The sequence below is a fragment of the Erithacus rubecula genome, assembly GCF_903797595.1.
Source record: "Erithacus rubecula genome assembly, chromosome: 2".
NCBI classification, from domain to species: Eukaryota; Metazoa; Chordata; class Aves; order Passeriformes; family Muscicapidae; genus Erithacus; species Erithacus rubecula.
Genome location: NC_136685.1, coordinates 22,863,453 through 22,876,636, shown reverse-complemented (window position 1 = coordinate 22,876,636; position 13,184 = coordinate 22,863,453). Strand labels below are relative to the sequence as shown.

At 38.7% G+C, this 13,184-nt stretch overlaps 1 protein-coding gene across 1 annotated transcript in view; it reads right to left on the bottom strand.

The window, feature by feature from the left end:
- The window catches only part of LRRC1 (leucine rich repeat containing 1), a 69,033-nt gene that overhangs the window by 2,300 nt on the left and 53,549 nt on the right, over positions 1-13,184 (bottom strand). The window contains exons 10-13 of the mRNA XM_079297687.1: positions 12,613-12,696; positions 3,515-3,630; positions 2,420-2,592; positions 754-890 (exon numbers count right to left, since the gene is read on the bottom strand). Coding sequence (XP_079153813.1) covers positions 754-890; positions 2,420-2,592; positions 3,515-3,630; positions 12,613-12,696 — 510 coding nt within the window. The remainder of the gene's footprint in view (positions 1-753; positions 891-2,419; positions 2,593-3,514; positions 3,631-12,612; positions 12,697-13,184) is intronic.

Here is a 13,184-nt window from a genome sequence, read left to right as displayed (position 1 = left end):
ATCTAGTGAGGACCACCAGCAGTGTTTTAGAGCATCAGAGAACCACATTGAAAACATGATTGAAGCAGCATTAAACTTTACCAGGAGTTTTAATTGTAATAAAAGCTAGTAAAACTACAGATCATGTTGTGTATTGATCTTCAGGATATGCAGAGCCCAACTTAATGGAGAGGTCTTATAAGTACAGTGACAGATGTTCCCACATCCTTTGTTTAAGTGGGAGACTAATGAGCAACATTCCTGCTGTTTATGGACACTATGGTTGGTTCAATGCAAATGGTGGAGTTTAAAAAATAAAAAAAAAAAAAAAAAAGAATGAGAGAGAGCAAGAAAGCGATTGGAAATAGAAATTAAAGAGACAAACAATAGCAAACTTAAAGGAGACACATGCCAGCGTGCTGGAATCCTAAATTAGACTCTATAGACTTTCAGGCAGTAAAGCTTCACAGAGGCAGAGAAAGATCCTATCTTCTTTCTGGAAAGAAAACATCCTGAGCAGACAGAGGAAAACAAAGCAAAACAGAAGACTGTCCTGCATCAAAATATAAAAGCTATATTCAAAGCAGAAAAAACAAAGGCCTTTAAAGTCACATAAAAAGTTGCAGCAACCAACATGAACAGTTTCTTCTCCAGATGTACACACAAAGCATGCAGTCCAAGCTGAAATATTTACAGCAAGAATGCTCAGAGACTTTTTATACTTCTGCAATAATGTCACAGTGTCTGAGGTATCCAAAGGCTTGGGAAACATACCATTTCATTTTCCTCTTCATCTTTTTCATCTTCTAAGAAGCGAATTGCACTGACTCTGTTCACTGCCCGCTCATTCCACGTTTCATCTGACATTTCATTTACCAAACTCTCCAATGCACCACATCGTGGCAGGTTATCTGTCAGAACAGGAAAATGTAACTCAAGATTCACAGCAACATGCACATGAAGTCACACAATCACCATGCTCTATTGTTCATAACTGCAGTATCTGAACAATCACTCATCCAATACTTACAAATGGCTATTTCTACTGTTTTTGGAAGAAAACAGAATTTGCATTAGTTTTCTGTTATCAAGTATGCATTAAATGGTTTCTGTATAAATTAGGTATTTCTGTACTTGGACTGTTTCAGATTTTTAGAGTACTGGTTGTATAATTCAATATACTTGCCACTATACATTTTTTTCTTGTGGAACATGGGTGCCAGCTGACATTAGCCAGTTCCCTAAATAGCATTCCATAACATAAGATCATTGCTTTTACTAGCCTCATCCTTTCAGAATTGCTAGGTATATACATCCAACAACCTTTAAATTCTACTCTTGAAGCCATGAGATTCTTCTGGAGAGGAGGAAATCTAATTTCTAGCAGTAAGGCCTTTAGAGAAAGTCAAGCTCTGTTACTCTTCTTGAACTAGCTTTGTCCTTTGTAATTCTAAAGGGGTTAATTCATATGTTTATTTTAATTCTTAATTATTCTTAAAATCCAGGAGCTGAAAACAGAGGCACTTCTACACTCCTACCATTTAAATGGTTTCTATTTGCTCCAGCCATATATTGTTGAAACACTGAAATTAACAATACAGACACCCACTGAAAAGCTGAACTTTTCTCCTCAGGCCCCTTAGTACTCAGTGGAGAAGAATCTACATTATTTTCTTTTCAAAGCCTTGGATGGGATAAATTACTCTCCAGTCATTACAGCAGAAATTTAAATATTAGCTCAGATGAATCCCCTTGAATGCTCACACACAGCTCTCTAAAAGCTTGAAGACAAAAAACATTCAGAAGTTACTGGAGTAGCAACACAGCCAACGAAAGAGTTTATGGTTCCACCTGGCCCAGAGGCAAGTTTCATCACAAAAGGGAAAAGCAACTTATACTGCAATTCTACACTTGTTAATGAATATAATAAAGTTACTGTATGGCATTTTTGCCTCAAAGAAAATTAGCTTGCTAAAAAGTAAAAATTTCATTGTTCAGTATTTGCTATGCAATTTATTTTGTTAGTAAAGAGACTGCAGTTGGAAAACCACAATTTTTCCATATATATATATATATATATATATATACATATATATATTTATATGAGATGTATAATCAATGTACACAAATATGAACACCACTACTGGGCCCACTGGCAAGCCTCAAAATAGTGATATGAGTAATTCTTTTTCTTCCAGGTCTGCATTTTATTTATTGCAGTTGCTGTCACGTATTTTCAATAATACACAGCCAAAGCTTCCAAGTCTTCTGAAGACTAGTAGGATAATAGAAAAAAAAGTTTAATATTGAAAATTCAACCAGAACTTTGCTACTTTGCTCACTAGAGCTTATGTATGTTTTACAAATCTTTATGGGACAGCTCAGTAAACAATGAAGTAATACTTCTATATATAATGAAAAGCTGACTCCAGGCACTTACCTTGGCAACCAGGCTCAGAAGGCATTTGAGGAAGTAATACACATGTTAAAATTTTTTCTCCTGTTTCAGGGTCTGTGTCAGTCTGAAATGTCAGCAGAGGTTGGGACTGGTTATCAGACAACCACAAAGCCTTCAGCTTTAAGGTAGTCAGTGAAATGGGAAGATACGTCAGCCTAGTTCAAAAAAGCAAAGTAAAAAAGTCAGGACAATCCCTGGGAGACTTAACAGATGGTCATGAAATCGACTCAAGTATACACTGCTGAGTTGGAACAAATAGGATTGAAATTAATGCCTCTAATAGAAAGCATTACAGTAGTCATCAATTCCAACTACTCCATTCTTTAAAAAAAAAAAAGCAAAAAAACCTGCAGCTTAACTTCACTATAACTTTACAATCCTCTGAAGCTGAGTAACAGGTAGGAGCTTTCTCTACTGCAGTAAAGTGCCTGGGAAGGCAGGCAGCTGCTTCCCATCAAGAGCTTCATATGTAAACAGTGGCCAGAACAGAAATACCTAAATGTCTGTGAGACAATTATATTGCATAGATGAGATGCTATTCACTTTTCTTCTGTTTTGGGTTTTTTTTTTTTATTTAACTTCCTACAAAGAAAATGAACTCATTTGCTAGTTTGTGCTTTAATCCACTCATTTTTGCACTTTGATGCTTGAAGCACTAAGATTCGTGAGAAGCTGCAAGGTCATCAAAGTTCCTTGTTCCTCACACTGTATTGTGAACATAAAACACTCAATATTGGTGCCACTTGACATTACAGCTTGGTTTCTTCACCTGAAGCTCTATCCATTGCCTAGATTCTCAGTTTCAATTCAGAAATATTTGAATCCAGAAGGTTTTTTTTTTAAAAATCCAATCTCTTACTCAGGGTCAAAGTAATGCAAAAACCACATTCATGACAACACACAATTTATGCTACTTTTGGCCCAGGGGGAAGGTTACTTTGACAATTTCAACAGTAACACTAACATGAATGTCATAACTAGTTTTTTATTACTCTGTTCTTAGACATAATATCTTTAGCTATCAGAAAGAATTAAGCAAATACAGCCAAAGAACATGAAAATACAAAAATCTCTTGCCTGTTCCCAGCAACATCCAGGACATGAAGTTCAGTGGCCTGTGAAATCTCAGAGGGAATTCTAGATAATCTGTTGTCACGTACAGAAAAGACGTTAAGACTGCAGCAGCCCCCAACCTACATTTGAGAAGAGGGGACAAAAAAAAAGCAAGTCTGGTTTTGTTGCAGTACCACAGTGTAACAAAGGCATGCAGCACGGGTCACAGAGTGTGTCACAGCACATCCAAGTTACAATGCCTGCCAGACACTTCCCCCAGAGGTACAGACTGCAAACAAGTGTTGGCTGAGAAGAAGTCTGACCTGAAGCAAGTTCTCTTGAGCATCTATATCTGCAAATAATGTATATCTTTATGTAAAGGTTACATTCCAGCTATCTTTCAGAGCCTTTCACACCTGGAAGAAACCAGTAACCACACAGAAGCTGCGCCCAGCATTCATAAAAAACCCCTACACTGAAATTTTTCTACTTCTACATTTCACATATTAATTCATTCTTTCCTCATGGCAACTTTATATCCAAGCAAGTGCAATGGGGCTCAAAACAAGGTAAAATGCAAAATACACCCATCAACTCCCAAAATTTGTTGAGTCCACAAAGATTAATGAAGAGTTCACTAGAAGCAGAAGACTGAGTAAAACGTTTGATGCCCTGATTCATTAGAAGCACTTCATTTCAACATAATTCCCACATGAACTGGCCTTCTTTAATCTATTTTAATCTAATATCCTCTCTCTCTCTATCAATTTACCCAAATATATGCATTTGCATTCTCAAGCTAATTAGTTTTTTGGGTGCAAAGATGGGATTTTTCAGCTTTACCTTTCAGAATCTATACTTTGCACCAAAAGTAGCTGTTTTCAGAAAAATAACCCCCTCCAAACAAGTATGATTAAAAAAACCCCTCATTCTAACTTTATGTTCCAGAGGGAATTTCTATGAACAGGAAGATTATTAGTTGTAGCAACTCAAAAGCTGCTTTAAGTCACTCTTTGTTCCTATTAATAAAGGAAACTTACCTTTGTTTGCTAATTGTACAGAGTTTCAAAAAGCACTGCTGTTTGTTTGCCAGTTCCAAAACTCACCATAACAAGGGGAAAAAGGATTTTTCTTTTCTTACTCCAATAACAGAGGCAAAATGCCCCAATGCCATTCGAAGCTTTCAAGTTAAGCAGACTTAGAATCTAATTATGGAGTCCAAACTAAACACAGTGGAAAATCTCAGGTCAAAAATTAGAGGACGTCTATAGTGACATAGATCTAAGAAGCTTCTCCTCTCACATTATAGTATATGTAACTACACCTTGGCCAGGAGTCCCCAAAACTAAGCTGAAATTATTGTGGTCTTGCTGTCAGTTGTGTCTTTGCAAAACCAACAACTGAGTCCAAACCCAAGACTGAGATAACAGACAAATAGCACAAAATATTTTAACTAGTCAAAGGAAAAATAGTGTTGATTTAACCAACACTATTTACTAAGGAAAAAGCCACTTTTAAAGGATGCAACAGTGACTCACAAAATAAAACAAATGGAGCATTTACATCCCACTCACCTTCCTTTGTATTACAAATGCTTTTTAATGGAAGAAAACAGGAATCAGCTGCTCAAGGCTTCTGATTCACAAGCTGTTTACAGCAGAAAGTTAATGCACTACATTCTTGACAAAACAAAATCTGTGGTATTTCCCTTTAATCACTGCTCTCTTAAGATGAAGCTATTTCACAAGATCATCAGTTTTCCCAACCCAGTGTGAACAACAGAAGCACAAACTTTGCAAGCCATTTTAGCTTGTGAATCAAAGCCCTTAGAAAACAGCACTCAAATAGTAAGCAAACATTTCTTGATTCAAGAATTCTGCTATTCAATTTAAAGTGTGTATAAATTCTTAAATAATGTGCTTTCACACATTCACAGAACACAGTGTGATATTAAAAAAAATGCATACACACTAAGTGTCTAATCGGTGTTTCTAACATGAAGAGCCGTGAAAAGCAAGAAATTAGGGAATGTTGATGAGCTGGCAAGTGATGCCCTCAGTGTACAGAAAGTGTTCCCTTTCCATGAATGGAGTTTGCTTTGCTCAGTCTTGGAGCATGGAGATCCAAACAGGTTAGCCAAACAAAGTAAAGCCATGCAGCCCTGATGAGACCAAAACTTCTCTACTTTTGACAATGGAAAAATGCAGCAGTGGAATTGGGACAGCCTGAGTCATCATGCATTTAAAGCAGTTTAATGAAAGGTAATAGTAGAACCATGGACTGAAGAATACTTACAGGCTTATCAATTTACCTGACCCATAATTTTCCAAGCGGCTAACAATTAAGAAAATACAAGAGATGTTCAATTTATTTTTCTTTATCCATACTGGACAAGAGCATGCCAACAAATGGAGACATAACATACATTCCTCTACTGCCAAAGAGGGTTGGGACTCTTAAATCATTTAAACTTCAGTTAATTAAACTTTGCACTCTATCAGTTAACAGGCTGTTCAAAGGTTTTGTTTCATTCAAAGATAGTGAAGACCTTATATTTTAAAATATATGTTTTAAAATATATATATATTAAAATAGGGTAGTAGGGAAAATAAAAAAGACACGCTGAATTTTTTTAATGAAACTCTTTTTAGAAAATGCAGACAGCATTTAATGAGCAGCATCGAGTGAGATACCACAAAGAAAAAAAAAGACAAGATGACAGTTAAAAATCAACTAAAATCTTTGTCATTTCAAATGAAGATGGCACCCATCCAGCAGTACAGAAAGACATCAGGTCCAATGTTTGAAAACCTAAACACAAAGCTGTACCACAGAGCAAAGTGCACACACTACATGGCATGTGGAAAGGAAAACACATCCTATGGCCACCATGGAGGAACACGGTACCAGAACATCACTGGTTTGGCTCAGAGTGCTTAACTGAGGAAGAGCCATCCATGCTTCACAACAAACTGTGCCAAACCAGCACTTCTGCACCAAGGACACAGCTGAGGCCACAAGCCCATTCACCAGTTAAGCACACACCTCATTTCCAGCACAGACTTCACTTAATGGGGACAAACTTGTGCTTAGTTGGCATGGGAGTAACTGTTCCAAGGACTGGAGCCTTAAAGAAATCCTCACACTACTCCATAGTGAGCAGGACAATCAGGAAAAGATCTCACATGAGTTGTGCATGCCTAAGTCATACTCCTGAGACTATGTTCATTTAAGCAACTTTAACTTAAGGGTTATTGACTTGTCACATCATGCCAGGTCCAAAGAACAGTGAGCCTAGATAAAAACCAAAATGAAAACCACAAAAACAAAACCCACACGTCAGTCAGGCAGTAAATGGTCGTTACTATGAAGTGCTGATTTTAAAATCATTGATACTATGAAGATGGAACAAAACTGCATATTTGCATTCAGGTGGGCTTGACTGAGAGGATCATTGCCACTAGCAGGCCCTCTGGATTCCACACAAAACTTTAACCCTTTAAGCCCTTTAATGGATGATCTTATAGCTCTTTTCTTCTATCTCAGTCTGAGGCTCAGTTTTCTAACAGCTTCCTCATTCTGGAGAAGCAGTAAGGCTTGGACAAACAAAGACAGAATGTCAGCTCAGTTGCTGAAATTCCCCCCATGTTCTCATCATGACCAGCACTTAGCATTTCACCCTCCTGCATTTTTGCCATTCATATACCCACTACTAGTCCATCTTAGTCCTCCAGAACTGGAAGTCTTCCCAGAATGCTTCTCTGCTGGTGTTTCTAATGACTCAAAAGTAGATCTGTTTACTACTCAAAAGCTATGAATCAATTCTTCTGTCCTTTACCAGTTATCATCTTTCACACAGCTATAAGCAATGCAAATAATGACATTTTGACAAATACTGTAATAATTAGTCTTCAGTTGTTGTGTGAATAGCTGAAAGTCCAGTGACACATCTCTTTTATTCAACTCTCAAAACAGCTGTCAGCATCAAAAACTCTCACAGACTTATACAAGTCTGAAAAATACAGTGGTAATTTAAACACAGTCCCTCTTGTGTTGTAAAATCTTTTCCAGTGTGTCATATCCAAAATGCTGCTTGGGTTCAAAGTAAATAAAGTCAGAATTTTCCTTGGCTCTACATAAGTATACTAATTCTTCAACTGCAAGCACAGAATACTTTTAGGGGTGGAAAAAATTGCCCAACTCATTATTATTAACTATTACTCTGTTGTTATTATTAACTTTAAATTGGCTAGGAAAATTTTCAGCAAACTCACTTCAACACCTCCTGCACCACTGGTGAATAGCAGGAGAGGAGCTCACCAAGACAGCTTCTCAGCCCTCTGACTCAATACAAGTTTTCCTGAACTTTCCTTAGTGCCCTTTTTGTTGTTTTTTTCCTCTGAGACATACATACACAAATGAGAAAAGGGACAAGATATCAAAAGTTAAAATCAGAAAAAACTAAGTGGTCGCAACTTGTTTAAAAAAAAATAAAATTTAAAAAGCACAGTTATTGCAAAAAAAAACCAAAAAAAAACCCCAACCCTGTAGTTTTACCTAATAGAGTAATAATTCTCACTGTATACCTCAGAGACAGGAAGGACACATTACCAGATCTCTGCAGGTTGTAAAGACTCATTAACAAAGCATATAAACTGCAAAACATTCCAAGGAGGTTATTTATGCAAGTGCCAAAATCAACACACCAGTTTCATCAGCGTTCTGTGCCAGGGTGGGATTTCAATACCAAAGAGTCACCAGGCAGGTCTTTCAAGTTTAAGGGGAAAAACATTTGTAACTATGAACAGGTTTAGACATTCTCAGTTCTTGCTGAAGTTTGTTTCACCACTTCAGTCAGAGAGGGACTAAGCTGCAAAACAGGATACTGAAGATGGAATCTGTCAGTGACTCAAGCCTTGGTCACACATTCAGTTCTTCCACGTTTTACCTTTATCAGCACACAATAAAGAAGAACCTTTGAACCAGGAAACTTCGAAGGTGTATTTGCATACAAACTCCTCAATAATCCCAAGCAAAGAACTTTTACACCAAAAGATAAAGAATGATTTTACAAGTGTGCCTTAAAGCAATCTTACAATGTAATGGTTTAACACACTGACTCAAAATCCAATTCCCTTCAACTGCTGACAAAACAAAACCAACTTCTTTCTATAGCCCCTTCCCCAAAAAAACCACACACCACCACAGAAAAGCTAAAACTCAGATATTATCTCACTAGGCTACATTAGATCAGGCACATAATTTCCACCATCTAATCTATAAAAGTGGTCTCTGCTACGGGAATAATTCTGGGTAAAACAACAGTGACACCAAGCAGATACAGTATTGGATACATGCACTTTTCCCCTTAGCTGAATTCCACTTTTTTCTACACACAAAGCTGTTTCTTTATCCCTCTCCAGCAGAAACCAGTAACAGCCTCTCCCACATCCATTTTTTATCAAGATGAAGACCATGTATGCACAGCTGCTTTAGCACTCTGTAAGGCAGAGAAAGAATGGAAGAGGTAAGAAAAACAGGTAACAATAAAAAGGGAAAGATACTGAGGAAAAATATCTGCAGTGTATACTCTACTTTTGCATCCAACTCTGCTTCTATGAAGGGGGAACCAGTGTACAAGTACTAATTTTGATGTGTTCAAGACCCCAGACTTGGCCATACTGTCTCAAGAAATATCTTAAGCAGCACAAAGCATGCAGGGGTGTTGAAAATTACTTCTGTCAGAGGCTTGTGCCTGGCTTTAAATCTTAGTTAGTCAGTTTAGGATGAAAATAAACAGAAAACATAGTATGCTCTCTCAATGTCAAGCAGAGCCTTCCAGCAGACAGAAAAGGAGTGACACATTTTTCTGTCTTCCCTAAGTGCACTACCAATGCATTTTGTATTTTTTTTACCAAGTCAGTAACAATGAGAACAAAAATGGAAATCAAACACTTTACTCAAGACACCAAACTGTTCCTCCCTGCTGTCCAAAGAGAAACTCAGAACTGGAATCTCTGCCACTATCAGCCCCCCTGAAATGGCTCATGTGGATGTTTTGCATAACAACAAACAATACTTGTTATACCTGTGCACTCAGTTTATGTAGAACAATGTTCTTTTTGAGCTACGAAATGTAACTCTTCACATAATTCCTCTGAATTTTAAACAGAAAACGTGTACTAAGAAGTCTTCACATTTGGTCTAAAGCAAAATGCTGCTGGTTAAGAAAAATACTATACTATGAAAATAAAGATCCAGCAACAGATGGAACACAGGCAGAGAGCAGCAGATTCCCTTGTTTTTAAATTACCACTTCAGCAATGAAGGCACTCTAAAAATACTCAGGGAAAAATGTATACTGCACAGCCTAAGCCCAAGGAATACAAAGAGAAACTCTGAAACTGAGAAGTCTTGTTAGCTAGACAGTAGTTTCTGCAATACACCCATGTTAACAGTATTTTTGAGGCACACCATTGGCATCAGTTGTTTATGCCTTCAATTTGTAACATTACCAGCTAGGAATTCAAATGCACTGATCAAGGGTGAGATGACCCTGCAGTTACAAAAGGGCTGACTTCCTTTAATATTAAATAATGTTTTAAAAAAAAATCTGCAGAGCAAAACAAAATCTTGTATTATCTGTAATTTCAAAGCATTTGCTATAATGAGACAGGCACGTTGGTGTGGAAAAATTAAAATTCCTTTCAAAGTCATTGATAGGAAGTCAGAGTTCTCTCTGTTTCCCTGCTAGCCCCCTTGGGAACCACCCTCTCCCATGTTTATTTCCTGGAGTTTTACAACTCTCCAGCTCACCTCTCTCCAGACACTACCTTCCATTTCCTCATTCTCTACCTTCTCCAAACACAGGCTCATTCATCCCTGTCTTCCTCACACTTCTGTGCAGGTGTCCTATTCCCTCTCTCACGTGCACTGATGTTCTCTAGACACATTTTCATTCTCCACTTCACCTTTGGATATCCCCAACACCTTCACTGACTTGACAACACATTCCACCTCTGAAAAATGTTGCTGGTTTCAAGTCTTCAGTATCTTGCTCAGTATTAATCCCTCTGTTGCTGTGCCCTGAGCTGCTGACCCCATGATACCCTCAAACAGACACTCCATACTCTCCCTGCTTTACCAGCTTCTGCAGCTGAGCCTTCTCCTCTTGCCTGATCCTGTCTCTGCTTCTTCCAAGCCACACTGACTGCTCTTATGCACCACCTCCAATACCATATATTCCACTAACTGAGAAAAGTGCTTACACACTACATAAGCTATTAACAGCCATTCTGGAAATAAACTGTAGCAGTAAAACCTTCCATGCAAAACTCAGAACAATTCCCTCAAAGGTGGAGCAAACATAAAATTGCACAAGTCTCAAGTACAGACATTTTGGCAAACAAAGTCTTCTGCTGAATGAGCACAAGATCAGAAAGATATAAAGCTATTAGAGAGCATCCAAAGGAGGGCAGCAAAGATGGTGAAGGGCCTTGAGGGGAAGCTGCATGAGGAGCAGCTGAGGGCACTTGGTCTGTTCAGCCTGGAGGAGACTGAGGGGAGACCTCACTGCAGCTACAGCTTCTTGTGAGGGGAAGAGGAGGGGCAGACCCTGATCTCTGCTCTGTGCTGACAGTGACAGGGCTGAGGGAATGGCCTGAAGCTGTAACAGGAGGTGTAGGGTGGATATTACAAAAACGTTTTCCACCCAGGGCTGTTGGGCACTGGAACAGCTCCCCAGGGCAGTGGGCACAGCACCAGGCTAAGAGAGCTCAGGAAGTGTTTGGACAATGCTATCAGGTACTGCTATGGGTGACTCCTGGGGTGTCCTGTGCAGGGCCAGGAGCTGGACTCCTGAGGGGTTCCTTCCAACTCACCATATCTTATGATGAAAACTGCTATCAAATACCAGCCCAAATAGTTTCCCCAGGGCCGTGCCTCATGCACCTGTCTGGGGAAGCCCTGTCACAATTCTCTGTTCAGAACCAAATGCACCACAGCACAGAAGACACTGTTCTGCTAGAAAAGCTGCAGTACTCACATCTCCCCCCTCATCTTCCCTCAATTTACGTGACTGGCCTGTGGCAGCTCAGACCCAGGACACTGGAATTACTGGTGCCAGTGCCACAGTAGCATCCTCTGCCCCTGCTTGATCCTTCTTCTTCAGAAAATCAGCTCTCCCCATCTCCTTGCCACTTCACTTCCTTCTCACACCTTCTTCCTGAGCTGTCCAAGCTCCATAAGGAAGTGAGCCAGAGCTGATACTCCTCTCAATTTCCATCCATCAGCTGTCACCTGAGTACATAACCTTCCTGCTCCTTAGGTGATTGAAAGTGGAGAACAAAAGCTCAGAGCCACATGTTAGATAGGAAAATTAAGAGGCAGAATTACTTGGATATAAATTACAGAGAAAAAATAGTACAAACAGAACCAGCTCATAGCCCCATGCTCCAATCACAGGATGCTGCCTTCCCAACTTTTTTCCACAATTTACTGCTGAATTAATCTTACAAAGCATTCATTATATTTAGTTTTACAACACAAGCTCATTTCATTCCACATATTGTTTCAATAGACCAGAAGTGCTAGTGCACATAGCTGTGAAATTTGAGGTATCTTGGTCACATCAGGACCTTACATTTAAGGGCAAAAGCAGTCCAGAGATCTCCAAAACCAAAAAGACTATCAAGACACTCACTGAGCCACTTTTCAGAGTATGAAACTTTCCTTTTGATATTGGTCACAAGAGTAAGGTGGGGAAGAGTGTGGCAGTAGTTTCACACTACATGCAGAAGAGATATATTGGCTGCATTCACCCTACCAGAGCTCTGAGTCTTCAAATAGTGCAGGACCTAACATCCACACTGGGAATTATCAGTTAAAAGCTAATTAGACTCAAGTTCATTAAAAGCTAATTAGATCCAAGCCTTTCTGTTTAACTACAAAGACATTTTGCACTTCTAAGCCACCAAATCACTACAGTTCAGAACTAGTGGACATGTTTCTGGTTGTGATCAGTTTGGGAAGAATACCACTGGACAGAAGCTGCCTGCTATTTCTTGTAGGCATTTGAAATCAAGACTTTTCTATTTCTACAGTCTCATCTGCACAAAACTTACCTCTTTGGGCAAAGATGTTAATTTGTTTCTATCAGCATTCAAATTGTTCAGCTTCTTTAGTTTTCCAATGCTCTTCGGTAATGACTGTGACAATAAAAAAATAAAAAAAACAAATATAATTCATAACTACTCAGAGTAGGGAAAAACCACTTTACTCACTTTAAAATTAATTAACAGTCTGATCCACTTTCAAAACTGAAGTGTAGCTAATCCTCATTACTGCCAGACTTTCCAAAGAAGATCCAAAGGTTTATATTGCAGAACAAGTGTCTAGGAATGTCAGTTTCTAACACAAATTCACTCACTAATTATCTCTGCACTACAAATATAGACACACAACAGTTGTGTACAGAATGCATGGATGCAGGATGTATTAGCTAACTTTACACTCCCAAAATTGCTTCTCAGTTAGCTATCTCCTAACTCAGGTGCTATGAACTGACTGTTGGAGAGGCATCCTCTTAACAGTCTTAAGCTTCTAATTCAACCAAGTACCAACTGAGCTTAAGAAATGCTCAAACCTAGTTTATTTACAGACAGCTACTCTTCAAGTGTCAGCATCACACAAAGTT